Source organism: Eretmochelys imbricata, chromosome 2 (genome assembly GCF_965152235.1).
Source record: "Eretmochelys imbricata isolate rEreImb1 chromosome 2, rEreImb1.hap1, whole genome shotgun sequence".
Lineage (NCBI taxonomy): Eukaryota > Metazoa > Chordata > Testudines > Cheloniidae > Eretmochelys > Eretmochelys imbricata.
Window position 1 is genome coordinate 260,579,268 of NC_135573.1, and position 27,634 is coordinate 260,606,901.

Consider the following 27,634-nt stretch of genomic DNA (forward strand, 5'->3'; position numbering starts at 1 on the left):
TCTTCATCACCTTCCCTTTTGTTGGAGTTAGCTGCATTGCCAGTTGCCTGCTTCTCTCCCCGTCCCCGTCCCCCCGCCCCCCCCAGCGAGATGCTGCTGGCACCACCTGGATCCCAGGAGGGCGCCGATGTGCCAATCAATTGTTCTTAGCATGAGATTTAAAGAAGACAATGAAAGAACAAAGGGCCAGGTCCCCTCAGCTGATGTAGAGCTCCATTGATGTCAGGGAAAGGAAGATTTACACCCGCTGAGGATCTGGCCCTATGTACTTCCAGCTTGCCAATACGGCGACTAAGGGACAATTGTCTACAAGTATCTGAAGGGTGTCAATACCCAGCTCCAGAGTCTGCGCCTCTTATTCCTGAGTAGAACTGTAGGCTGTGAGTAGCCTCCTGGACGCTAGTGGATGTACTTCTAAAGTATGTCAAGGGTGCCTAGAGCATGTCGATCAATGCCCTTTTTAGCATTGCTAGAAATCTAATCAAGAAAGAAACGGTGAGTGACTGTAAAATGCAGGCTGGAGGGTTGCAAGTTCCTTGCTATAGAAGCCAGGAGCTGCCTGCCAGTGCAGCCCAGTGGTCAGTGAAGTTTGATATACTTTTTCCAACAATGGCCAGTACCAGATGCTTCATGGCAAGAGCTCTATAATAACCTGCCTATCTGGGCAGTTCTGCCTAACCCTGGGCAGTTAGCGGTTGACATATACTCCGAACCCAAGTGTCGATATTGCTTACATTTTTTATCTTATCTTACGTAGCTGAGCTCATTGTCCAGATATACAGCCAATCTCTTTGCTTCAGTGACATCTTGTGGCAGTGAGTTCCACAGGCTAATTTTGATGTGTGTCAGGAAAAAAAAAGTCCCTTCAGTTTCAAATCTGCTGCCTTTAAATTTCATTGACTGTTCCCTTGTTCTGGCATTATGACAGAGGGTGTTCTGTTCACCCTCTTATCCTGCTTTATACCAGGCTTTATTTCATATACATCTATCACAGCCCCTCCTAGTCATCTCTGTTCCAAACCAAACAGTCGCAATCGTTTTAAGATCTCATATTCGGAAAACTTTCCATTCCCCCACCCTTTTTTGTCACTCATCGCTGAACCCCCTCTATTTCCGCTCCATCTCTTAGGTGCTGGGAGGACCAGAACTGGACACAGGGTTGACGGCTGATTTAGACAAGGCTAGCTTGTAGACTGTCAGTATGATGTAGCCCATGGGGGTAGTAATTTGCTGCCCATCTATCTCAGCAGAAAATCACCACCTTCCCCGTACTGGCTCGGGATTGTGTGTTGGGAGCAGGCCCATGTCTCACCCATTTGCACCACGGTGGGGAACAGCAAGTACAAGCACCCGTTTACCCCTGCATGCCCAAATCCACTGGACAGGCCAGACAGGCATAAACAGAGCAGAGCTGTCTTGGTCTCCCTTATGACACAGCCATGCAGTGCAGTTCCAGGAACAATCTAGCCCATAGTGAATACAGACTCTACAGATTCCAGCTACTGGGCTAGGTAGAAAACAAGCATTACCAGCAAATGTGTTTGTTTCCTCTGAATCTCTTACAATAAAAACACCTCCTCGGTTCACCTCTGTTATTTTCTTCTCTTCCAGGTGGGCTGCAAGGCCGCGATGGTTTTCTTTCAGTACTGCATCATGGCCAACTTCTTCTGGCTGCTGGTGGAAGGCTTGTACCTGCACACCCTTCTGGTCATCTCTTTCTTCTCAGAGAGGAAGTACTTCTGGTGGTATATCCTGATTGGCTGGGGTATGCATTAGCGCCTTGAATATGAATGGTAGGAAAATGAACTCAAGGTGACCTGGAGCTGTCTCAAGCAGGGACTTAACCCCTTTGCATGTGGGATCAGACAGGAGAGGTGATATGTGCGCATTACCTCTCTGCCAGATGGCGTTAGTGGTGGTAGCATCAGACTCAGATGAGGGTGTCTCAGGGTTCTGTTTAAAATAAACCAAATGGTTGGCTTGAGTGCCCCCCCCACCCCACCCCGGAAACCTTATTCTGTCCCATATTTCAGGCACTTAAAATGTGAAGCATCTGGAGGTGTTTTTTCCTCACTCCGATGCACACAGGAGGCCTTGGGAATCTGAAACCACAAGTAGCCCATATATGAGAAAGCAAATAAACCATCTATTTGTACAGTGAAATGAATGAGCAAAATCCAGACATAAGAACGGCCATACTGGGTCAGGCCAAAGGTCCATCTAGCCCAGGATCCTGTCTTCCGACAGTGGCCAATGCCAGGTGCCCCACAGGGAATGAACAGAACAGGTCATCATCAAGTGATCCAGCCCCTGTCGTCCATTCTCAGCTTCTGGCAAACAGAGGCTAGGGACACCATCCCTGCCCATCCTAGCTAACAGCCATTGATGGGCCTACCCTCCAAGAACTTACCTAGTTCTTTTTTGAGCCCTGTTATAGTCTGGGCCTTCACAACATCCTCTGGCAAGGAGTTCCACAGGTTGACTGTGCATTGTGTGAAAAAATACTTCCTTGTTTGTTTTAAACCTGCTGCCTATTAATTTCATTTGGTGAAATGAAAGCTAGTTCTTGTGTGATGAGAAGAAGTAAATAACACTTCCTTATTTACTTTCTCCACACCAGTCATGATTTAATAAACCTCTATTATATCCCCCCTCAGTCGTCCCTTTTCCAAGCTGAAAAGTCCAGGTCTTATTAATTGCTCCTCATGTGGCTGCTGTTCCATACCCCTAATCACTTTTGTTGCCCTTTTCTGAACCTTTCCAATTCCAATAGATCTTTTCTGAGATGGGGCAACCACATCTGCATGCAGTATTCAAGATGTAGGCGTACCATGGATTTATATAGAGGCAATATGATATTTTCTATCTTATAATCTATCCCTTTCAGACAAAGTATGAACCAACCCCACAGTCTCGGTTCGTACGTGCCCAGCTTGGCAAGGGCCCAGAACTCTGGTTTGTAAAACAATCCTCACCTACCCACAACATTGTCACAATTGGAGTCAACGTCTCAATAGTGAATGAGATTGAGATGGTGGGTGGAGATAGGCCTGGAAGGGCCTTGACAGTGAAAACAAGTAGCAACTGTGACACTGATCCCTCTTTCTCTTCTGATAGGTGCTCCATCAGTTTTCATCACAGCCTGGACTATCATCAAGGTTCACTATGACAACATTGGGTAAGTCTCTGAAGTCATCTTAATTTCTTCGAATTTAAGACACCTTAAAGGGAAACGTATCATCAGCTAGCTCAAAACTCTGCTCTGCAAGAATGAACTGTAAAAAGTCTTTGAAAATCAAATTTTTCCTTTAGAATTGGCCTTTCTGAGAGGTGAGACCAGTTTAACCAGCATAAAAAGAACTGTCTTAACAAGTTAAAATGAAGAACATTCGCTTTTAAATCTAATGAGCGAAAGGATGGGCTTGTTTTTCGAGCACAAGGCCAGGAGCCCCAAGATCTCAGTTCTAATCCTGGTTCTGCCACATGGAATTTACTCCCTCTCTGATTCACTTTCCCGATCTGTGCACAGAGGTAATAATATTAACCTGATTCCCAAGGGATTTGTGAGACCATGGCTAATTCATTAATGCTTCTAAAGGTCTTTGGCATGCTTGGATGGCAGCTGCTTTGGAAATGGAAAGTATTATAAAACATATTGGCCAAATTCATCTGTCGCATAACACCACTAATGCTAACTAAATTGAGATCAGTGCAGTTACCCCAGGAATGCATTTGGCCCATTGTGTGCCCATTTGACCCATTGTAAAATTCCGAAAGGAGCCAATGGGAGTTGCACTTGCATATCTGAGTGTACAGTTTGGCTCTATGGGTTCATGTTTATTGTCGATTATTTTAATCCAAGATTAAAGCAGTAGGGAACTGCCTTCAAGTCTCCGAAATGGGCCCTTCCACCCATGTCACAAGTAATGGTGGCCACCAGGAAGTGACCATGTCCTTATCATTGCTGCTGTGCTAATGTAGGGCTCATGTCTCACTTCCCCTTTCACTTGCAAATTACTGTACAAAGCTGACAGCAACAGAGTACTCTTCCCATTTCCGTCTGGTGACCCTGCTGTAGCCCGGGATCTCTGATAACAGCACAGTTCGGTTCAGATGTTGGGCTTTTTGTGACTCCATAGAAAGTTACACGAAGGTCCAAACCTGCCAAAGATGCCACTTTGGGGATGGATCCTGTGAGGGTGCAGAGCGCTCTCGCTGTGCATTTCAATGGGAGGAGGCCAGCTTGCTGGAGTGAGTGCTATATTTGTGAGTGCCGCAGTAACTGAATAAGCACCCCACGCCTCTCCCACCATAGTCTCCAGTGACCTTTTCCCAGCCAAACCCTTCAAGTCTGCACTCCACCCCCATCCTCCTGGACCAATGCTTATGTTCTTCTTCTTTAAATCTGGATCAGATCAATTGTAGCTAACAAGATGGGGCAAGTTGATTTAGTCGGGGATTGGTCCTGCTTTGAGCAGGGGGTTAGAATCATAGAATCATAGAATCTCAGGGTTGGAAGGGACCTCAGGAGGTCGTCTAGTCCAACCCCCTGCTCAAAGCAGGACCAATCCCCAGCTAAATCATCCCAGCCAGGGCTTTGTCAAGCCTGACCTTAAAAACCTCTAAGGAAGGAGATTCCACCACCTCCCTAGGTAACGCATTCCAGTGTTTCTCCACCCTCCTAGTGAAAAAGTTTTTCCTAATATCCAACCTAAACCTCCCCCACTGCAACTTCAGTCCATTACTCCTTGTTCTGTCATCTGCCAGCACTGAGAACAGTCTAGATCCATCCTCTTTGGAACCCCCTTTCAGGTAGTTGAATGCAGCTATCAAATCCCCCCTCATTCTTCTCTTCTGCAGACTAAACAATCCCAGTTCCCTCAGCCTCTCCTCATAAGTCATGTGTTCCAGTCCCCTAATCATTTTTTTTGCCCTCCGCTGGACTCTTTCCCATTTTTCCACATCCTTCTTGTAGTGTGGGGCCCAAAACTGGACACAGTACTCCAGATAAGGCCTCACCAATGTCGAATAGAGGGGAATGATCACATCCCTCAATCTGCTGGCAATGCCCCTACCTATACATCCCAAAATGCCATTGGCCTTCTTGGCAACAAGGGCACACTGTTGACTCATATCCAGCTTCTCGTCCACTGTAACCCCTAGGTCCTTTTCTGCATAACTGCTGCCTAGCCATTCGGCCTCTAGTCTGTAGCGGTGCATGGGATTCTTCTGTCCTAAGTGCAGGACTCTGCACTTTTCCCTGTTGAACCTCCTCAGATTTCTTTTGGCCCAATCCTCTAATTTGTCTAGGGCCCTCTGTATCCGATCCCTACCCTCCAGCGTATCTACCTCTCCTCCCAGTTTAGTGTCATCTGCAAACTTGCTGAGGGTGCAATCCACGCCATCCTCCAGATCATTTTTGAAGATATTGAACAAAACTGGCCCGAGGACCAAGGCTTGGGGCACTCCACTTGATACCGGCTGCCAACTAGACATGGAGCCATTGATCACTACCCATTGAGCCCGACAATCTAGCCAACTTTCTATCCACCTTATAGTCCATTCATCCAGCCCATACTTCTTTAACTTACTGGCAAGAATACTGTGGGAGACCGTGTCAAAAGCTTAGCTAAAGTCAAGGAACAACACGTTCACCGCTTTCCCCTCATCCACAGAGCCAGTTATCTCGTCATAGAAGGCAATTAGATTAGCCAGGCATGACTTGCCCTTGCTGAATCCATGCTGGCTGTTCCTGATCACTTTTCTCTCCTCTAAGTGCTTCAGAATTGATTCCTTGAGGACCTGCTCCATGATTTTTCCAGGGACTGAGGTGAGGCTGACTGGCCTGTAGTTCCCAGGATCCTCCTTCTTCCCTTTTTTAAAGATGGGCACTACATTAGCCTTTTTCCAGTTGTCCGGGACTTTCCCCGATTGCCATGAGTTTTCAAAGATAATGGCCAATGGCTCTGCAATCACATCAGCCAACTCCCTTTAGCATCCTCAGGTGCAGTGCATCCGGCCCCATGGACTTGTGCATGTTCAGCTTTTCTAAATAGTCCCGAACCATTTCTTTCTCCACAGAGGGCTGGTCATCTCCTCCCCATGCTGTGCTGCCCAATGCAGCAGTCTGGGAGCTGACCTTGTTCGTGAAGACAGAAGCAAAAAAAGCATTGAGTACATTAGCTTTTTCCACATCTTCTGTCACTAGGTTGCCTCCCTCATTCAGTAAGGGGCCCACACTTTCCTTGACTTTCTTCTTGTTGCTAACATACCTGAAGAAACCCTTCTTGTTACTCTTAACATCTCTTGCTAACTGCAACTGCAGGTGTGATTTGGCCTTCCTGATTTCACTCCTGCATCCCCGAGCAATATTTTTATACTCTTCCCTGGTCATTTGTCCAATCTTCCACTTCTTGTAAGCTTCTTTTTTGGGTTCAAGATCAGCAAGGATTTCACTGTTAAGCCAAGTTGGTCACCTGCCATATTTGCTATTCTTTCTACACATCGGGATGGTTTGTCCCTGTGACCTCAATAAGGATTTTTTAAAATACAGCCAGCTCTCCTGGACTCCTTTTCCCCTCATGTTATTCTCCCAGGGGATCCTGCCCATCAGTTCCCTGAGGGAGTCAAAGTCAGCTTTTCTGAAGTCCAGGGTCCGTATTCTGCTGCTCTCCTTTCTTCACTGTGTCAGGATCCTGAACTCGACCATCTCATGGTCACTGCCTCCCAGGTTCCCATCCACTTTTGCTTCCCCTACTAATTCTTCCCAGTTTGTGAGCAGCAGGTCAAGAAGAGCTCTGCCCCTAGTTGGTTCCTCCAGCACTTGCACCAGGAAATTGTCCCCTACACTTTCCAAAAACTTCCTGGATTGTCTGTGCACCGCTGTATTGCTGTCCCAGCAGATATCAGGGTGATTGAAGTCTCCCATGAGAACCAGGGCCTGCGATCTAGTAACTTCCGTGAGTCGCCGGAAGAAAGCGTCGTCCACCTCATCCCCCTGGTCCAGTGGTCTATAGCAAACTCCCACCACGACATCACCCTTGTTGCTCACACTTCTAAACTTAATCCAGAGACACTCAGGTTTTTCTGCAGTTTCATACTTGAGCTCTGAGCAGTCATACTGCTCCCTTACATACAGTGCAACTCCCCCACCTTTTCTGCCCTGCTTGTCCTTCCTGAACAGTTTATATCCATCCATGACAGTACTCCAGTCATGTGAGTTATCCCACCAAGTCTCTGTTATTCCAATCACATCATAATTCCTTGACTATGCCAGGACTTCCAGTTCTCCCTGCTTATTTCCCAGGCTTCTTCCATTTGTGTATAGGCACTTGAGATAACTCGCTGATCGTCCCTCTTTCTCAGTATGAGGCAGGACCCCTGCCCTCTCGCGTGCTCCTGCTCGTGCTTCCTCCCGGTATCCCACTTCCCCACTTACCTCAGGGCTTTGGTCTCCTTCCCCCGGTGAACCTAGTTTAAAGCCCTCCTCACTAGGTTAGCCAGCCTGCCTGCGAAGATGCTCTTCCCTGTCTTCATTAGGTGGAGCCTGTCTCTGCCTAGCACTCCTCCTTCTTGGAACACCATCCCATGGTCAAAGAATCCAAAGCCTTCTCTCCGACACCACCTGCGTAGCCATTTGTTGACTTCCACGATTCGACGGTCTCTACCCAGGCCTTTTCCTTCCACGGGCAGGATGGACGAGAAGACCACTTGTGCCTCAAACTCTTTTATCCTTCTTCCCAGAGCCACGTAGTCTGCAGTGATCCGCTCAAGGTCATCCTTGGCAGTATCATTGGTGCCCATGTGGAGAAGCAGGAAGGGGTAGCGATCCGAGGGCTTGATGAGTCTCGCCGTCACATCATGAATCCTAGCTCCTGGCAAGCAGCAGACTTCTCGGTTTTCCCGGTTGGGGCGGCAGATAGATGACTCAGTCCCCCTGAGGAGAGAGTCCCCGACCACAACCACCCGCCTCCTTCTCTTGGGAGCGGTGGTCGTGGAACCCCCAACCCTAGGACAGTGCATCTCATGCCTTCCAATCGGCAGAGTCTTTTTCTGCTCCCTGCCCTCAGATGTATCATGTAGTCCACTCTCTGCATTAGTACCTGTGGAGAGAACATGAAAACGGTTACTTACCTGTATCTGCGTTGCTGGTACATGGACGCTCCCCTTTCTTCTTCTGGAGGTCACATGCTGCCAAATCTCTTCACCGTCCTGTCCCCGCTGCGCAGCCTGCTCTGAATCTTCAGAACATTGTGCCTGTAGAAGCATATCCTGACGTCTGTCCGGGAAATCTTCGGTTTCTCTTATGCAACGCAGGGTCGATACCTGTTGCTGCAGACCTTGAACCTTCTCTTCCAATATGGAGACCAGCTTGCACTTTGTACAGACAAAGTCGCTTCTGTCCTGTGGAAGAAAGACAAACATGGCACATCCAGTGCAGGTCACAACAGCTGAACACCCCCCATCCATATTACCTTCCTTCTACGAGCTCACTCAGGAGTTGTAGTAACTACTCAGAGAAGTCGGCCAGATGTAAGCCTCAGCAGGCTCTCCCCAGGTGAACTCCCAGGCAAACTCCCTCTGTTAGCCGCTCTGCTGTTCGCTGCTCAGCTGGTTCACAGCTGACTGGCTTTTATACAGTCAGGCCCATTCGAGGCTCACCTGGCTCCTGAGGTCCCTTCCAACCCTGATATTCTATGATTCTATGAAGTTTTACAAGTAACAAATGACATGTGAGTAATTATGACCCTATCCTGCAATCTGTACTCATGTAGAGTAACACTTAGACAAGCAGTCCTCCTGAAGCCAGTAGGGCTACTCGTATGGTAACTACTACTCAGGGTTGCAGAATCAGGCTTTAGTTACGTACATGTTGGGTATGCCCTTCCTTCTAACATTTGCAACATGCAATTATGATGGTGATCATAATGGTCCTTTCTGGCTTTAAAATCTGAGAGTCTAAGTTTTGAGAGGCTTGCTGGCTTGAATTTGTCTGCAGGGCAGCAACTGTCATTTGAATGTCTCATAAACCAATCTGGGATTTTATGGTTTTTATTCCCGGCAGCATACATTTTGCAAGAATTAAAGGAGTTCCTCTAACAACCAGATGTGCCCATTTATTGAGCATCCCTAAATGAACCTAAAAATGTGTGTAATAAAATGAGTATTTTAGTTGGTGCCTTTATGCTCCAGTGCTGGGCACGTGGGCTTTCAAAACGGTGATAAAATTGGTTCTCTTTAGCGTATACTGTATCTTATCACTATGTCCCTCATTCGTAAGTAAGATGTTTATTACAATGACTAGAGCTGATAAAAAAAAAAGGGAACAAAATTATGAATGTGTCCCTCTGTTAATAACAAAACCAATTAGTTCCATACGGGAGGGGGAAAGGAAAAATGGTTGTGAACATTGTCCAAAATATTCCTGTTTCCTTTTAAAATTTTATAATTGACATTTCTAATTTCCAACCAAATGTTGACCAGTTAAAGACAACCCATATCACAACACATGGGATGAAATCCTTCATCCCATTAAAGCCAGTGGGAGTTTTGTCATTAACTTCAGCTGGGCCAGGGTTTCACCCAGCAGGTAGTCAGTGCTCTTTGCTCTCTGGAATCCCTCTCTGTGAAGCTTTGCATCTGAAATACTGGTAGCCGCCCCAGACTGGCGCTTTCGTCAGATTTCTGCATAACAGCCTGTTTGCTCCGATTTGGTTGTTATTTTCCTTTGTTTATTTGCAGGTGTTGGGAGGACATAGGCGAGTCCCGGTACTGGTTGATCATCAGAGCTCCTATTGCGGTTTCTATTTTGGTAAAGTATCAGCAATCTCCACTGGCTGCAAAAGCCCTTGTTAGTGAAAGCTCAGACCCTAGGTTATGCATGGATGAGTGTTCCATAAATGGCATATGCAGGCAGACAGATGTAAGTGGAGAGACAGACTGACTAGAAAACAGTCTTTGCCAAGCATTTCTCTGATGTGCGTGAATTGTCTTGACAGCATGGGCCAACCTAACTAACTGATGTTAAAGTAACTTCTCTTGGAGGGCAGGTTATCCAGAACTGCCTATGGAAGGGCTTGTTGTACCCTGAAGCAGCTGGTGCTGGCCATTCTCAGAGCCAGGATACTGGATTAGTTGTACTGCAGGTCTGATCCAGTCTGGCATTTCCTGTGTTCTACTGTTACTAATACGAGAAGAGCAGATGTTTCCTTATTAGAATCCCATTTGCAAAACCTTTCCACCTTTTAAGAAATAAGTCATGGATTAGAATGCTCAGGACCTGTTCCTGTGAGGTGCTGACGTCCTTCCCAAAGGTTTGACTTTGGGTAAGTTAGACTTCAGTAAGAGCTGAGGACTCTTGGCAAGGCTCAGAGGCGCACTACACCTCATAGGATCAGGTCCTCAGTCCTCAAGTTCCCTTAACACTTTATCCTGAAGCATCTGGGAGGAAAGGGTGAGTGCTCGGATACTACAGTGGTGAGCGGTGGTATAAAGAAACCTCTGATAAATGGAGGACCATGTAGGAAAGGAGGTTGAGTTGCCCATCCTGGAAAGTTGGTGGAAGCGATCTCCAAGAAAGAGGCACCAATGAGCGTTACAAGCACTTTACCCCTACTCTGGAAAAGGAGGACACAGATGTTGAAGAACATATTGATTCACAGTAGCAAATAGATAAATCTAAGGGGTGGTGAACTCTACCCAAGTTAGGTTGACCTAGCTACGTCACTCAGGGATGTGAAAAATTCTCAGACATAGTTAAGCTGACCTAAGCCCCGATGTAGACACCACTAAGTCGATGGAAGAATTCTTCCATCAACCTAGCTACCAATTCTCTGAGAGGTGGATTTACTATCGCAATAGAAGAACTTCTTCTGTCGCTGTAGTAAGTGTCTATGCTGCAGCTGTGTCACTGTAGTGTTTCTAGTGTACACATACCCTAACTCCGTTTCAAAAACAATGCTCCAACTTTCTCTTCCAGCATTAGGGTTTTCTCTGCCGGACCCCTCTGTCTCAGACCCTAGTTTCCTTTGCCCCAGAGAGGATCCATCTCCTCTTGTACTCTGGTTAAATCAGAGCCACCTGCTAATATGATTCATTATTAATTAAACTGCACCTTCATGCATGGTTCCAGACCCAACCCACCGGAGGATCCCTGCTTCTCAGTGCAGAGTCCTAGAGTCTAACCCCTGTTACATGGGGTTAAACAGCTCTATTATTGATACCCATACATGAGTCATCTTCAGTTGTACACAAGTAACTCCCCCATCAGCAGGTGGTACTCCCACACATCTGGCAGCACAACTGGACCAAGGAATGTTATAAGCAGATTCTCTGACCCAGCGTACCTACCCATTTTTTGGCCCCATATCACCTCCTTGGTTTTCATCAGACCCCTCATTTTCATCTCTTCCCTGCACTTGCCTCCAACCAATTCTCAATTTTCTCTTGAACACATAAATAGTCCTCTCTGGTTGCCGTGTTGTTTCAAATGCAAAATTCAGCCCAGGCTCATCCTGAGGTATTTAAACCTTCCCTGATGGAAATGTCCTAAAGGATTTAATACAAAATTATCACTTTTCCATAGGTGTTTTGCATCATCCTATAGAATCTAATAGATAATTACATCCTTGCTATAGGTTTTTAGAGTAATTTCTCAAGATTCTTGATCTAGTTCCCACTGAAGTCAATGGGAGTGTCTGATATCGAGCTTTCTGTGGGAGATAGAAGAGACCATAGAGCCCCATGATGTTTCTAAAGACACCGGTTGGTTCCATCCCTATTGATTCTATACAACTTCCCCATTTGGATGTTCAGCAAACCTGGGTCCATTTGTGAGCAAGGACCGGAAATCAGATGAACTTCAGTTGAATTCAGCTTTGAGTTTGTTCCCCAAACTCAGGGCAAACATGCGGGAGGGGAAGGACAGAGAAAGCAACATCAACAAAACAAGATTTGTAGAGCCCACCCCAACCTGAGATCTCTATCTTGCACATAAGTTCTCTTTATTGCCAATGTATATTACCCTTTGCGTGAAGCAATCTGCCCACATCACCTGTCACAGAGCTAATCTCAAGAACAAACATTTTTAATAACCACTTTGTATTTTATTAACCTTACTAAACTGAAATGAAATCCTTATCTGACATATGTCAAAATGTTTGTCTTTCAGAAAGACCGGTAGATCAGATTTTCTCTTTCCCGATGTAACCTTTTTTAGAAAGAAATGCACCTCGTTCTCCTGGGATGGAAGGCCTAATATCTTTTGCTGTTGTTCAATAAAATAAGTCTAAACTTTTTTCTCAGCACAGAACAGACGCTGTCCAGTAATTACAATTTTCTTCTGCATGCCTCAAAGAAATCCATCGCTAAAGCCTGTCCCCTTTGCCCATCTGCCCGAGCACAGTCCACTCACATTTAACCTTCCCTGTTCACACTCTCAGCCACCTGGGCTTGACACAGTCAATGCTGCACACTGCACAGACGCTTGGGAAGCAACTCAGATCTTATGTTCACTTACTACAACTCGCATGTTACCGATGCTGATTAGAATCTGCCCCCTATGTCTAGTTGCCTGTGTGTCGGGGCAAGTCTCTTTTTTTTTTCTAGGCTAATAAACACAATCAGAAACTATGGCAAGCAAAGTGGGAGAGCTAAGATGAGGGTAATTAAGCACTGGCACAGATGCACAGATGAAGCTCTCTAGCCTGAGCTGTGCAGAAGGTCAGCCGAGATGATCATAATGGTTCCTTCTTGCCTTTACATCTATGACAATATAAAATAAGAATCACTTGAGAGGTCATTAATGGTAAAGGATAAGGAAGGAGATTTTGTGCCCAGACTGGTCTAAATTCACACCAGGGTTTCAAGTCTTCTCTGGTGTAGATCATCTCCTGCTTCTCAGTTGTGCCAAGCAGCAGCATTCGTCAGAGGTTAGAGCATTGCTGTGGGATTTGGGGAGACCTGAGTTCTAGTCCTGCCAGCTGCTGTGTGACTTTGGGCAGTCCCCTTTGTCGCCTCCCCGTGCCTCAATTCCATCTGTAAAAAGAGGATGATCGTACCTGGAGCACTTTGAGATCCTCAGATGAAAAGCAGAGCTAAGGATAATAAAAATAGCTCCAGGGCACCAATGGTTTTATGCTTTGGCCTAGTCTGGAAGCAGAGGCAATGTGCCAGTGTTTACCTGTGATGTTAATTCCCTGCTGCCCTAGCTCGCCGGCGTGTGTATGAAGAAGGCATGCCTGGTGAGGCAGGATAGGAGCCTGTTTTGCAGTTCTCTCTGACACCGTTCCATGTATCTATTTTTTGGCGCACGGCCCCCATCCCAGTCTGTGACGTGCCCGGCAGCGAGCCCCGTATCGCCATCTACTGTGGGCCGTGACCTCCGCTGCTCAACTAACCGAAAAGCTCTAATCCTGCCCTGTCGCCAGCCCCCCCCCCGTGCAGCAGGACGTCGTGCAGAGCTGTGCTCTATGGGTTTGACATCATCATACTTGAGATGTATGACACAAAGTCCCAAGCAGGCTGATGTCAGGCCCAAGATGGCTGCCATTCTGTCTCAGTTTACCATGTGCTCACAGAGTGGGGTTTTCTGCCTGTGGCTTTTTAACAACGGCTCATTCCATGAACAGATCATTGAGGCAAAAGGAATATCCTCTAACAACTAGCTCTTTTCACTGCAGAAAGGGATCATGGGAGTTTAACCCCCTTTTTTCTCTCTCTCTCTCGCTCTCCTTTCTCTGTTTCCCATTAGGTAAACTTCATCCTCTTCATTTGTATTATCCGGATCCTATTCCAGAAGCTGCATTCCCCTGATGTTGGGCGCAATGAAACCAGCCAGTACTTGTAAGTCCTAGACTGTTTTCACCTGAACCATGCAGTGTTGATGAGACCTGTCAGGCAAGGCTGTTTGCTTACCCAGAACCATCCTCCCTGTCTACATTTGATTGATCCCACTCCAAAATGTTTTGAGTCGATCAAAGGTATCTGAGATTAGGGGGTTGGGAGATATGCTAAAATAATCAAGCATGTGGCTGTCAAACTGTTTATAGATGGGTCAGGAGTCTTGCTCCTAGGAATAGCAATGAACAGGTGAGCTCCACGACGATGCTTCATTATAAGACAAACAGGTGCTTGATTTGTACATTCATCATTTACTGGGTTCAGTTGACATAGGTGGCTAAAAGTTTCCTGAGGCTCAGAAAGAACGGGCCAAAGCCTCCCCTGGTGCAAACCTTCACAGCTCCATTGAAGTCTCTTTGCATTCAGTGGAGCTGCACCATTTTACATCAGCAGAGAACTTGGTCCAGCAATTTCACATCCAGGGTAACTAGATCTAGCCACGTTCTTGGAATCCTCATCCATCATGAAGTCTTTGGGGTTCGGCCAGACCCCAAGCTCACTATGTGCTGCCCAGCAGGGGCCTGCTTCGCCAGTACCTGCTTAATCAGGCTCTTGGTGAAGACTTTTGGGGGAACTCATCAGGTCCTCGGTACTGTCTCCAGAACCATAGTCTTACCTGGTAGTGCTGTGTCCCAAGGCACCGCAGCCATGGCGTCAGGGCCGGCTCTAGGCACCAACGTTCCAAGCAGGTACAATTCGGTGGCAATTCGGCGGCAGCTTCTCTCTCCTGCCGTCCGCTGTGGCAATTCGGCGGCGACAGGTTTTTCCGGTGCTTGGGGCGGCAAAAACGGTAGAGCCGGCCCTGCATGAAGTGACACTGAAAAGAACAGAGTGAGGACTAGAGAGGTGACCGCAGATCACAGTGGGCACAGCTGTCTGGAATCCTGTACGGTTGGGGGTATGTTACGTTCATGATTTAATGAAAAATCAGACGGATTTACTGTCAGTCATTTGTCCAGATGGCAGAAAGCAAGCCTGGGGGAAGGGGAGTCGTGTGGGATAACGGATAGGAAAGTTCAACCTGTTCCATGTCCCCCATAGGCAGATGCAGAATGGCTTCTGTCCCCCCGCAGGCTCCAGACTCTGTTGTGTTAGGGCACTTTCTGGCTCCACCCCAAAGGGCGGAGCTACAGGAGAAGCCCTGGATTCCACATTTAAAGGGCTGTGTGCTGAACCCTATGATCATAATAATAACACTTCCTGTTGCACAAATATGGAAGGGCAGTGGCATTCAGAGGCGCTATCGCTGTGTGTTCAAATGACCTACATAATATAGCACTCCTGTACTAACGGCATGTGACTGACTTCAGCAGAGCCACTTCTGATTTACACCAGTGTCTGTGAGATCAAAGTCAGTCTCAGTGGGCAAGATTCTGGTCTCAATTAGATCAGTGTAAATCTGGAGTAAGTCTACACAGCTCCACGGATTCAGTCCAGCTTAATGGTATATAACTAGGGCCCTACCAAATTCACAGTCCATTTTGGTCAATTTCATGGTCATAGGATTTTAAAAATTGTAAATTTCACGATTTCAGCTATTTAAACCTGAAATTGTACGGTGTGGTAATTGTGGGGGGTCCTGTCCCTAAAAGGAGTTGTACGGGGGTCACAAGGTTATTGTGAGGGGGGTGCGGCACTGCGATGCTGCTGGCAGCAACGCTGCCTTCAGAGCTGGGAAGCTGGAGAGCAGCAGCTGCTGGCCGGGAGCCCAGCTCTGAAGGCAGAGCCACCACCAGCAGCGGTGCAGAAGAAAGGATGGCCTCAGTCAGCAGCCGCCGCTCTCCGGCCGCCCAGCTCTGAAGGCACCAGGCAGAAGTGTAGGGCGGCACGGTCTGGTGTTGCCACCCTTACTTCTGCGCTGCTGCTGGCGGGATGCTGCCTTCAGAGCTGGGTGCCCGGCCAACAGTCACTGCCCTCCAGCCACCCAGCTCTCAAGGCAGTGTGGAAGTAAGGGTGGCAATACTGCGACCCGCCCCCCCCAAAATAACCTTGTGATTCCTCCCTCCCCCCCCCACACACAACTCCCTTTTGGGTCAGGACCCCCAATTTCAGAAACACTGGTCTCCTCCTGTGAAATCTGGTCTTTTGCGTGCTTTTACCCTATACTGTACAGATTTCACGGGGGGAGAGCAGATTTCACGGCCCATGACGTGCTTTTCATGGCCGTCGATTTGGTAGGGCCCTATATAGAACCAAGATCAGACACCAACCCATCTTTGCATCTTGCTGCTATCCTGAATCAGCATTTGGAACAATCTAGATCTTTATGGAGGGATTCCTAGAAAGATTTGTATTGGAAAGGATTTCCAGTGGGTCATTTAGTTCATCCTCCTATATGATGGAAGGGACCAATTTCAGCATCCTTACTCTGCCCTTAAATTTGGGTGTCTCCCAGAGCCTTGAAAATCTCTTGTGATGATGATTCCCCTTTCTCCACTTGAACTGTTCTTAGACTAGAAAGGAAACGGTATTTGATCTTACCATTTCCCTGCTGCAGCTCACTAAAGCCTGTTCATTTTTGTTTTGTTCTCACCGACCAGTATGCGTTATTGGTCCCTGCCTTTTCTATTACATCCCTTTATGTATCTGTAGTCAGATGTCGTGTCTCCCCCTCTGATTACGACATCCCTGTTGATGTGCTGAGATTAAATCAGCATATTGAACTATGTTCTAGAACGAACAGTGTTGTCCTGGGGTCAGATCCTTGCCTTCATTGGGTAACCGGCTCCCATTAATCTCAATGAAAGTTCTGTGTGCGTACACAGGCAGCCAACGGAAGGATTAGGTCCCAGTGATCTAGGAGGTGGACTTGGTCTTTTTAAAAACATTCCCAGTGAATTAATGCTGGAAAAAGCTACCTTGCTGTACCCACAGACCAAGATATGGCACAAGAGGCAGGAATCCAAGCTTCCCCACGTTGCACTGCCAGTGTGCCCCTAGAAGGACTGCTTCATGGGCAAGCATAGCCTTCCCCGTATCTACCACCCCTCTCCCTACACTTCCCTCTGCAAAAACTCCACTAGCCCAAGCAGACTCAAACAGGGAGAAGAGCCCAGGAGTCCCTGGTGACCCAGAGGCATCTTGCTGTTGCCAGTCTCGGTTACGTGGAAGGGGACCACGCACTACGGTGATGAGTGGCCATGCAGAGCCTTGAGCTGGATGGATAGACAGGCCCCTGGTGAAGCAAGGGGAGTTTAGGCTCAGTGCTCGTTCAGTCCTTGCTTTTTCTGCTGCCAACCAGGGGGGCAGTTGTACTATGTGCTTTTGTTTGATGTTGACTCACATGGTGGGGAATAGACTGAGCCCCTCAGGGCTGGAATTTCCAAAGGAGCCCAAGGGAGTTAAGTGCCAAAATCCCATCAAACTGAACACCTCATATCCTGAGATGCCTTTGAAAATCCCAGCCCAGACTCACTGCACTTAGGCCACTGTAGCAGTTTGCGGCAGGGCCCTCTTGGCTCCCGCCTCTGCTAGACTGAGAAAGTCACTCGGAGACCCTGGGGTTCAATAACTATTGGTGCTTTTTATTGACCGGGTTGAGCTCCCACCATCTTCTCACCATACAGCTTACATAGGGCCGGGTTCCTTGTGTCCGAACCCAGGAGCTGAAGGGCTTTCTCCCTGCCTGCCTGCACTCCCTCGCTCTCCTCCGTCCCGCCTCCCTGGCTTCCTTCTTCCCAGCCTCTTATATAGCCCTGGGCTCATTGGGCTAGCAGCTGGCTCTCATTCCCCAATTAGGGCAGGTTCTTTCCAGCCAGCTCCACTTTATTCACCTAAATGGGGCTGGCGGTCCAGGGGCCTCATTCTGCAGTCGTTCTGCTCAGCACCCAGTCACAGCCACCAAACATCCATCATATGGTAACAACTCTCAGGGCTTGTCTACACTACCCGCCAGATCGGTGGGCAGCGATCGATCCAGTGGGGGTCGATTTATCGTTTCTAGTCTAGACGTGAGAAATCGACCGCTGAGTGCTCTCCCGTCGACTCCGGTACTCCACCAGAACGAGAAACGCAAGCGGGGTCGACGGGAGAGCGTCAGCTGTCGACTTACCGCAGTGTCGACTTACCATGGTGAAGACACCACAGTAAGTAGGTCTAAGTACGTCGACTTCAGCTGCGCTATTCACGTAGCTGAAGTTACGTATCTTAGATCAACCCCGCACGGTAGCGTAGACAAGCTCTCAGTCACTGCTGATGTGGGGTAGATTAGAACCAGCAATATAACAGTATAAACCTTGCGTTGTTCAGCCTGTTCCTAAACCATCAAACCCTCCACTGCCCCCGGGCAGAATTCCACCCTGGGCTACCAGGTGCACAGGGGAAACTCTCCCTCTGCCACACCCCTGAAAGTATGCAGGAAAGTCGGGGCACCTGCCCTGCTCTCTGCAGGTAATAGCAGGGAGCAGTCCCTACGCTCAGGCATGCAAAGACTATGGTCATGCTTGGCTGCTGCATGTGACCTTCGGCGCACTCCCACTTCAGACATCCACAAAGCAGCTGGGCATAGAAGGCCCATCTATGCTGCAAAGTGAAACTGCAAGGGTTATCCAAGAATAATCTGGTCTTGCATTCTTCTTGGGTTTCAACACTTCTTTGCTATTCCGTGCAGGTACTTATGCTGGGCCCGTCACTTTTTGGTATCTGGGAACCTACTGAAAGTACAAAAGTTCATGTCTTGCATTTGTTGAGCTTGCAGGAATGATTTTGCTTCATACCTGAAACGTCCTTGCACTGAATTACTCAGTCTTTTAAATTCCGTGCTCGATCCATGTCCTTTTGGCCAGTCTGCATTGGTATAAGTGGATGTCACTCCCAGCCAAGTCACTGGATTTGTGCCTGCTTACACCATGCTGAATTTGGCCCTTGGGACCAAATGTGACCCTCAGTTACATTGGTGCAACCTGATTGACATCAAGGGAGTTGCATGAGTGCAACTGATGGCAGGATTTGGCCCTCAGCATCCAGAAAGCTCCTGCCAACTGCAGAGGTATGGTCTGGATGACCCAAGAGAGCTGTTCATCATACCTCTCAGTTATTCCTGCCAAATCTGAGATAAGAATTTGTTTTAGTCTAACAGAATCTGAGATCTCACCCTCCCGCCCCCTCTCTCTCTGCCCCAACCCAACACTGTTTATTGAAGAAAGAATTTGTTGACACATTGACAGTATCTTTCAATGCTTGCCAGTTCCATCTGAGTCCAAGTCTCAAAACTCAGGTGCGCTGCTGACTCATTCATTAATGGTACAGCCATGGAGCTTTACTTTATTATAAAACGTGAAGGAACTCCTCATGAAAAAGCCTTTTGAAATTTCGGACAGTCAAGCAGCATGGGGACAACAGTATTTCACGCAAGACAGAGGATAAAACCCCATGTTTTCTGAAACAAGAACTTTGCGCTTAATTAATTCCATCAACATGCTATTCTACATAGGTTCTTAGACCACCACCATTCATGCACTAAGCAACGTAACTAACATCTGGCATGTGTGGGTCATTCTTTTTCTCCTCCTCTCCCAAGGGTGAGGGAATTGTGTCTGCAGTGTTGTGTGTTGGTAGGGCTGGGGGGCGGGGTTAATGTATACACTGCTATGTGTGTGCTAGACAAGGCAGGTGGAAGAAGAGCTCCTTGCATTTGGAGTGGAAGGCGGTGAGCTTTGCGATGGCCGTTAGTTCCTTGGGGAGTTCATTCCACATGCTGGGACCAGCCCCTGAGAAAACTCTGTCTCCCACACCCATGTTTTACCCTTATGGTAGGAAGTGCCATTGTGCCAGAAGACTCAGCCACTGTCTTTATCATGGGGCGTTAGTCAAGCTTTTAGATATCCTGGATCCAGGCCATTCATTGCCTTGAAGAGAAGGATTGAGACCTAGAGCGTGACTCATTATTCTATGGGAAGCCAGCGTAGGGAGCAGAGGACAGGTTTGGTGGCTGCTGTTGGCACATCTTACTGAGCAGATGTGCAGCTGTGAATTACTAGTAGAAGACACACAAACCAGCTCAAATGGTTTGGTAAAGGGGGAAAAAGACAGATGGATCAGCAGCAGCAAGGTACAAAACATTCTCACAAGAAGAAGGGACATGATATCAGGGATAGCTGTACTGTTGGAGTTTCTCAAGAGCGGATGGCCTCATGGCCAAGTATAGTCCATTGCTATAGTCCAGCCAGAAAGTGACCAATGTGTGTGTAACCAAGGCCACGTCATCGTGGAGATGGTAGAAAGTGTTATTCATGGCGATTGATGTCCGTGGAGTTACACCCGTTTGAGCTTTATGGCACAGGGAGGTGGGAGGCAAAGGCGGGACTGCTCTGTCTTATGCCAGCTGCCGGCGGTCCTCCAGCAACCAGTGCAGACAGCAGAGCATCAGGGTGATGTGTTCACAGCACCTGCCTTGTTCAGCCGATGAGTTCCTGCCTTTTGTAGCTGCAGCTTTTTCAGATATAACAAGTTGCAGTGGCCAGATCTGGAAATCATGATTGCATGGACCACGGTGACAGGGCCAGGGTGCCACAGACAGGGGGCATGGTCTTCTGGTCAGTGGCACATGAAAGGGGGTATTTGCATTTGGCCACCCTATGGCAGCAAAGAATCCAGAATGACCCAGGTTGTGGCTCGACTTACTCTGAGGACAGCCGCCCTGGTGGTGGGGGAAGTGATAGCAGGGGGAAGCTTTCCGAATGCCTCCCTCTTCCTACAGGCATCAGTCTAGATTGGGATCAACTCTAGCCAGCTGCTTTACACCCGGGTGCTGACTTCAGCTCGGCATTAGGGGCCAGACAGAAGCCCGTAGAAGCTGGCTGGAATCTGGCCATGGAATAGGCTTTGGATCACATCCTGTGAAAGCTGGGAAATTCTGCTGGGAGGCGGCGTTTGACCCAATGGAGATGCAGCTATGGGTGTCATCTGTGTACTACTGGCATGTCATCCCCCTCCACCCTACCAGAAGCTTCTACAGATGATGACTAGAGGGAGGTGGGGAAGAAGACCGTTCCTCATAGGTCTGTGCAGGTGAGGGCCTTGGCAAGGGAGGAACAGTTGCCCATAACACCCTAATGGCCTTGGTTGGAGGGGACAGACTTGAGCCATTTCAGGGCATTTCCATTCCCCACGCTAGCCTCGGTGAGGTGGGACTGGAGTCCTCAGAGATCGATGGTGTCAAATGCCCCTTAAGCTTACTGAAGTTTTACATTTCATTTTATTTCAGTCAGTTGAATTTGATTTCCGTCTGTAATTAGATGTCAGAAATGATCTGCCATTCCTAATGAGAGCTCTGATTATCCTCTTGCGGGCCATTAGGCTCCAACGCTGCTTGTCCTCCTGCTTTGGAACACACGGGCCGCTCCTGCCGCTCTATACGGTATCATCATTTGCAGCTCTACATACGATTTCTCCTCCAGCACCCCGACTTTTCTGCAGTCCCAGGCAACAAAGGCAGTCGTGGGCTCCGTTTGGCTTGTGGAGACGAAAAACAGTCTCTGGCAGGAGTGGAGGAAATATCTCCACTAGAGTGGATGGGCATAAAAATGTCACGCGTTAGAGCATCTCTGCCCCTGAAGCAACCAGCCATCTGTGAGCCCCGGGCAAAGGGGAACGACAGCTGGCTTATTGCCGAGACTCATCTGCCAGGACATGCACCGCAATGGTTTCTGTTAATAAGGGGGGGAATTACGTCTCTGAAATACAGTGTAGCAATCACCACGGGCCAGATCTTCAGTTAAGGTGAAGCAGTATAGCTGGATAGATGTCAGTGGAGGCTTGCTGATTTACACCGGCGGAGGATGTGGCTCCAAATCTCTGAAGCACTAACCCCCAGATCCTCAAAGGTATTTAGGCTCCTAACGTCCACTGGTTTTTTTCAGTGAACGTCAGGAGCCTACATACCCATGAGGATCTGGGTTTAATTCCCCTTCTTTTATTACTACCCGCTGCTTATGCTTTCAGAGCTTTAAAATTCCACCTCTGGCACAGAGTGGATTCCCTGGCATCGCACTGACCCGCCCTCCCTGCACTGTAGGTGGGTCATTGGGGCTGTAGGCGCATCAGCAGCCGAATTTCACGCCCTCTCATGCCTTTGGTGGTTGCCCCCTTTCCCTTTACAGCTCATGTTTTTCTTTCTGACAGGAGACTGGCTAAGTCCACCCTGCTGCTGATCCCGCTCTTTGGCGTCCACTACATCGTGTTCGCCTTCTTCCCCGACAACTTCAAAATGGAGATAAAGCTCGTCTTCGAGCTCGTGCTCGGCTCCTTCCAGGTGTGTCACCCCTTAGGCCTGGGCCACGGCCACCAAAACGCAGGGCGAGTCTTTCAGAACTGCGGTGCTTCGTAGGAACGATGGTGGGAATAAGGAAATGCGTGAAGGTGGTTTCACTAGCACATGCCCAATCCTGCTCCCACGGGAGTCTTTAGGGGGTTGCCATTGACTTCGGTGAAGGCATGGGTGGGTTACTGTTGTGCATTCTCATTCTGCCTTTCACCTCCTGGCATCCCAATATGTCTTACCAACAATCAGCTAAATCCTACGGTCTGTACGCAGATGCCACACAGACAGCATTCTGTTAACTGCAGTGGGAGGCAGAATTTCTATTGACCCCAGTGGGGCTTGTTGCATGAGTTCATCCAGAATGAGATCTGGGGGTGGCAGCGTGACCTAGTGGATAAGACTGAACTGGGACTCAGGAGACCCATGCTCTAGTCACTGTTCTTCTGCAGGATGACTTTGGGCATGTCATATCCCTCCCTATGCCTCAGTCTCCCCAGCTGTAAAATGGGGATAATGATACAGCCTTCCTTTGAGGTATGATGCTGCTTTGAGATAGGGATGAAAAATGCTAGGGGTTATTTCAACCGTTAGATACATACTTCACTTCATACACACTTCATACTTCATACACACTTCACTTCAATCAATGGTCCACTCTTAACGCAGTCCCCGGTTCTGCACAGTGATTAGCACTCAGTGATGCACTTCCTCCTGTTGTACAATCAGTTTCAGCCAGTCTGCTTACTTGAGAATTGAGTATGTGTTTTATCACGTACTGTCCCACTTACGTGCTTTGGTCGGCAGTGAAATAGCTAGCAATGCTGACATTTAAATCGTCATTTGGCAGCTGAATTAGCATCATACAGAGATGGATGGGGCAGTTCAGAGCTATCATTTCAGGCTGCCTGCAGACTCAGGCAGACATCACTGAACTGGTTTGCCACCCGTTCACATCTTCAGTGTTATCTCTCCAACTGTAAGGGCCAGAGACTGACTTTTTTTTTTTTTTAAAGAAAGCCGAGATTCTGAAGAATAAGGTGGCATCATAAAAAAAAAAAAAAGTCACACGGTCACAGCCCAATTCAAATCCTGCACTTTAGTAAGGGAGCTAAAATCAAGCAGCCTTTATCTGTACCAGGAGGACTGTTAGAAGTTTCCTGGCTATGGTCCCTGTGTCCAAGGCTGTGGTTGCAGCTGGGTTTTCTGACTAAGTTAAATGTAGCCTTTCTGATGGTGAGGTTCTAAATGCCTGTTCTCTCTTCCTCCTCCCAGGGCTTTGTGGGGGCCGTTCTATACTGTTTCCTCAATGGGGAGGTAAGATCCACAGTTTTGTTTGGGCAGTGCTTGTCACTAGGATGAAGTGAATGACGGAGAAGGGAAGACTGAGCAATGTTCCATTCCTGACATCAGCCCATTGGGGCTGCCGTGGTCCTCAGATACTGGCTTTGCATGTGAATTTTAGTACTCACCGTGCTGAGGGCTGTGCTGTACAGTGTTGTATTCACAGAACAGGCAGCAAGCAGAGGGTCGTCCCCCCTGTCCGTTCGTCCCCTCTACCGCCACCCTGCCAGCGTGCCTCAGTTCTTACCTGGAGTGGCCACGTTTGGTGGTGAAGGTTCAGCCAATCTCCAGCCCACTCACTCTTTGGCCTCTTTGCTGAGCCTGGCCCTGATCCTGTTGAAGCCAAGCAGGCTTTTGCCCTTGACTTCAGAGCAGCAGGATCAGACCCACGGCAGCGTGCAGGCCGGTGAATGCAGTGAGTTTTGTACTGTGGAGCCACGTGTCCATTGGAAACGGGTCTGAAATCCACCAGATTCACTTCTCAAAAGCCACTGAGTAGATGTGAGCTGGGAAGAACATTTAGCCCCATACTAACTAGGGCAGCATTCAAGCCAATAAAGCGAGCAGTGAAGAGATGGGGGCAGCTGTGTAATTCAGTTCTGGGTTTGTATCCCGGCCTCTCCATAAGCTCAGGGATGTTCAGAATCAGGTTTTACTCCTGCTCCATCTCCAAGGGGATCCTCCCCGTATAGTTTGTGCTATGATTTCTGACCTGGGTGTGCTGAAAGCACCCTATAATTCATACCATAGCCTACAACAGAGGTGGGCAAACTACAGCCTGCAGGCCAAATCTGAGCCGCGGGACTGTCCTGCCTGGCCCTTGAGCTCTGGGCCGGGGAGGCTCGCCCCCAGCCCCTCCCCTGCTGTCCCCCCTCCCCCGCAGCTTCAGCTCGCCATGCTGCCAGCGCTCTGGGCAGCGGGGCGGCAAGCTCCTGCCAGGGGGCGTGGCTGCCAGTCCCGCTGCTCTGAGTGGCATGGTAAGGGGCCGGGGAGCGGGGGGGTTGGATAAGGGGCAGAGGTTCCCTGGGGGGCAGTCAGGAGACAGGGGGCAGTTGGATGGGGCAGAGGTTCTGGCGAGAGGCAGTCAGGGGACAGGGAATGGGGGGGGTTGGATAGGTATGGGAGTCCCGGGGGGGCTGTCAGGATGCAGGGGTGTGGATAGGGGGTGGGACGGTCAGGAGACAGGGAGCAGGTGGGGTTGGATAGGGGGTGTGGTCCTGGGGGGCAGTTAGGGGCAGGGGTGTGGACGGGGGCAGGGCAGTCAGGGGACAGGGAACAGGGGGGGTTGGATAGGCATGGGAGTCCCGGAGAGCCTGTCAGGGGGCGGGGGTGTGGATAGGGGCAGGGCAGTCGGGATAGGGAACAGGGGGGTTGGATGGGGGTGGAGTCCCAGGGGGGCAGTTAGGGGTGGGGTCCCGGAAGGGAGTGGTCAGGGGACAAGGAGCAGGGGGGGTTGGATGGGTCAGGGGTTCTGAGGGGGGCGGGAAGTGGAAGGGGACAGATAGGGGGCGGGGCCAGGCTGTTTGGAGAGACACAGCCTTCCCTGCCCGGCCCTCCATACAGTTTTGCAACCCCGATGTGGCCCTCAGGCCAAAAAGTTTGCCCGCCCCGGGCCTGTGACCTCTCCCCGGAGGGCTAAGTGGCTGTGCAGTAGCACTTTGTATGTGTTAGCCCATGTTTGCTGACGGTTTGAATCCCGCTGCAGGGCTCAGGAAGACCAACGCCCTCTGTACACGAAACAGTGTCACCGCTCCGCAAAACACGCTGCCCTGCAAAACAAAACAAAAAACCAAGGAAACATTTCTTTGGTGAAAGGAGCTTGTGAATGAAAGACGTTCCCTAATTACCCTCGCAAAGGAGAAAAAATGTGTCCACAGTCGAGGTCATTATAGCTCCTTCATTGTATCAGCCAAGTGGCTCAAAGACAGCTACATCCCTCACTGGTGCATCCCTTCACTGCCTGCCCCCGAGCTATGACGTTCTTACCTGCAGATATCAGTTCAGTGGCCTTTGTGAATTGGTCCCTGCTGGCCTTACCATAGAGAGTGATTCTCCTTGTCCAACTCAACACCCATTTCCTTCTCCAAGGGACTGTCCTTGACTTCCCGGGGAAAGGGGGGGGTCGCTTGTTCCCACTTCCACCACGGCCCTGGAACCAGAGCCAGTTAGCAGCTTCCCATCGGAATTTAATTAAGCCGGCTCCCTCATTGCCGCTCCCAAAACCAGACCAGAGCGGCAGAAAGGAGCCCCGTCCGCTAACGCGCTTCTCCGTCCCCGCTTAGGTCCAAGCCGAGCTGAAGCGGAAGTGGCGCAGGTGGCATCTGGAGAGGTTCCTGGGCTCCGACATGAAATATCACCACCCGTCCGTCGGGAGCAACGGCACCAACTTCAGCACTCAGATCTCCATGCTCACCAAGTGCTCGCCTAAGACTCGCAGGTGCTCCAGCTTCCAGGCAGACTTCTCTCTGGTCTGAGGGGGAGAAACGCCCCAGAACAGAACACTTGAGAGAGAGAGAGAGAGAGAGAGAAACCACCCTGGAATTTGTTTAAAGCTGAAGAGTTGTTTTTAAACAGGACGCTCCCCATGAGTTAAACAAAGAGCATGAAACTGGAAAAGCCGCTGACGTCCTGAACGACAAGCGACAAGTCAGGACATAGACATCTTTTTTCTTCTTTCCAGACCTATAACTACAGGCTTGTCCCTGGGCGATGGAGAAACTCACAAACCGACTATTACATTTGTGCACGACTCCAGCTTGCCTGGGGAGGGCCCAGGAGATTCTGAAAGGCTCGCGAATAGGGGGTGGGGGATAATTAATGGCTTCACCTGAGCCGGCTTCTCGGAAACCGATCGAAACGATGCACTTTTTAAAATGAGCCAATGAGAAAAAATAATTGCTTTTAATGTGCCAAGAGTCTGATCGGGAAAGGATGGCAGTGAGACAAGGAAGGACCGACAAGCAGGGGACAAATTGTAGCAGGGCACAGCACTTGTGCGCGTCCAGATGCATTTCACTTTGCTAAAAATAAGCTGAAAGACCAGAAAGTCATCTCATTGGCTCCAGAACCAGAGTGGAATCTGCAGCTCTCCAACAATCTGTGTTCCACCGTTGATGATGCCTCCGAAATGTAGCTTGCTGAGGAGCTAAAATGTAAATGCCCTTTTCTGCACTATACTCATTGTTTTTTTTAAAAAAAAACCAGGATATAATAGACTTGCATGGCTAATGTATAAAAACAAGGTACAGGTGCCAATTCAGTTGCATGGCTGTGTTTTCCACAAAAGAAACCCTCTCTGATTAAGCTTGCTCTAAGTCTTGGCATATTTTTGCAGCAGGAATCTTTGGGGATTTATGGGAAAGATATTGGTTTATAGTAAGTTTGTACCTGAATAATGCACACTGCGGGGAAGGGGAGAGTTAGAGCTCACGTAGTGCTTGATTGAATCAGACCCTCTGTCAGGAGCCACTACCCAGAGTGAAGAATTAACTTAATAGCAGTAGGCAGAATTGGCCTTGGCAAAACAAGCTTAGATCCACAAGTAAACTGGCACTGCAGGGGTTTGAAAAAGGAAAGGGGGAACAGTGGAGCTATGAAATTGATCCCTACTTCAATTATTCCAAACAGCTTTTAACCTCCGATGAAGGTATTGCAAAGAAAATCATTAGCTCTTCAGTAAGCGTGATACCATACCTTCTGTCTACTTTCTAACAACCTTGACATGTACATATCAGGGCGTGAGCCCCATTTGAAGTGTGTACATAGCTCCCATTAACACCAGAGGGAATTTTATTTTTCTTTACATTTTTGGGGTGAATTTAATGCTGCTCCAGAATACCAGATCGACAGCTGTGGAGACCTGAAGTCCTCTACTTAGACTCATAGAACCATAGGGTTAGAAGGAACCGCAAGGGTCAGCTAGTCTAACCTTCAGCCAAGATGCAGGATTTGTTGTGCCTAAACCAGGAATCGGCAGCCTTTGGCACGCAGCCCGTCAGGGAAATCCACTGACGGGCCAGGACAGTTTGTTTACCTGTAACGTCCGCAGGTTTGGCCGATCGCAGCTCCCACTGGTTTGCCATTCCAGGCCAATGGGGGCCGCAGGAAGCGGCAGCCAGCACATCCCTCGGCCCG

General features: G+C 48.8%; 1 protein-coding gene across 1 annotated transcript in view; it reads left to right on the forward strand.

Moving 5' to 3' along the window:
* Positions 1-25,974, forward strand: part of LOC144260785 (vasoactive intestinal polypeptide receptor-like) — a 182,321-nt gene extending 156,347 nt beyond the window's left edge. Inside the window, exons 7-13 of the mRNA XM_077809524.1 lie at positions 1,612-1,765; positions 3,118-3,178; positions 9,742-9,811; positions 13,751-13,842; positions 22,021-22,150; positions 23,432-23,473; positions 25,783-25,974. Coding sequence (XP_077665650.1) covers positions 1,612-1,765; positions 3,118-3,178; positions 9,742-9,811; positions 13,751-13,842; positions 22,021-22,150; positions 23,432-23,473; positions 25,783-25,974 — 741 coding nt within the window. The remainder of the gene's footprint in view (positions 1-1,611; positions 1,766-3,117; positions 3,179-9,741; positions 9,812-13,750; positions 13,843-22,020; positions 22,151-23,431; positions 23,474-25,782) is intronic.
* Positions 25,975-27,634: the final 1,660 nt, after the last annotated feature.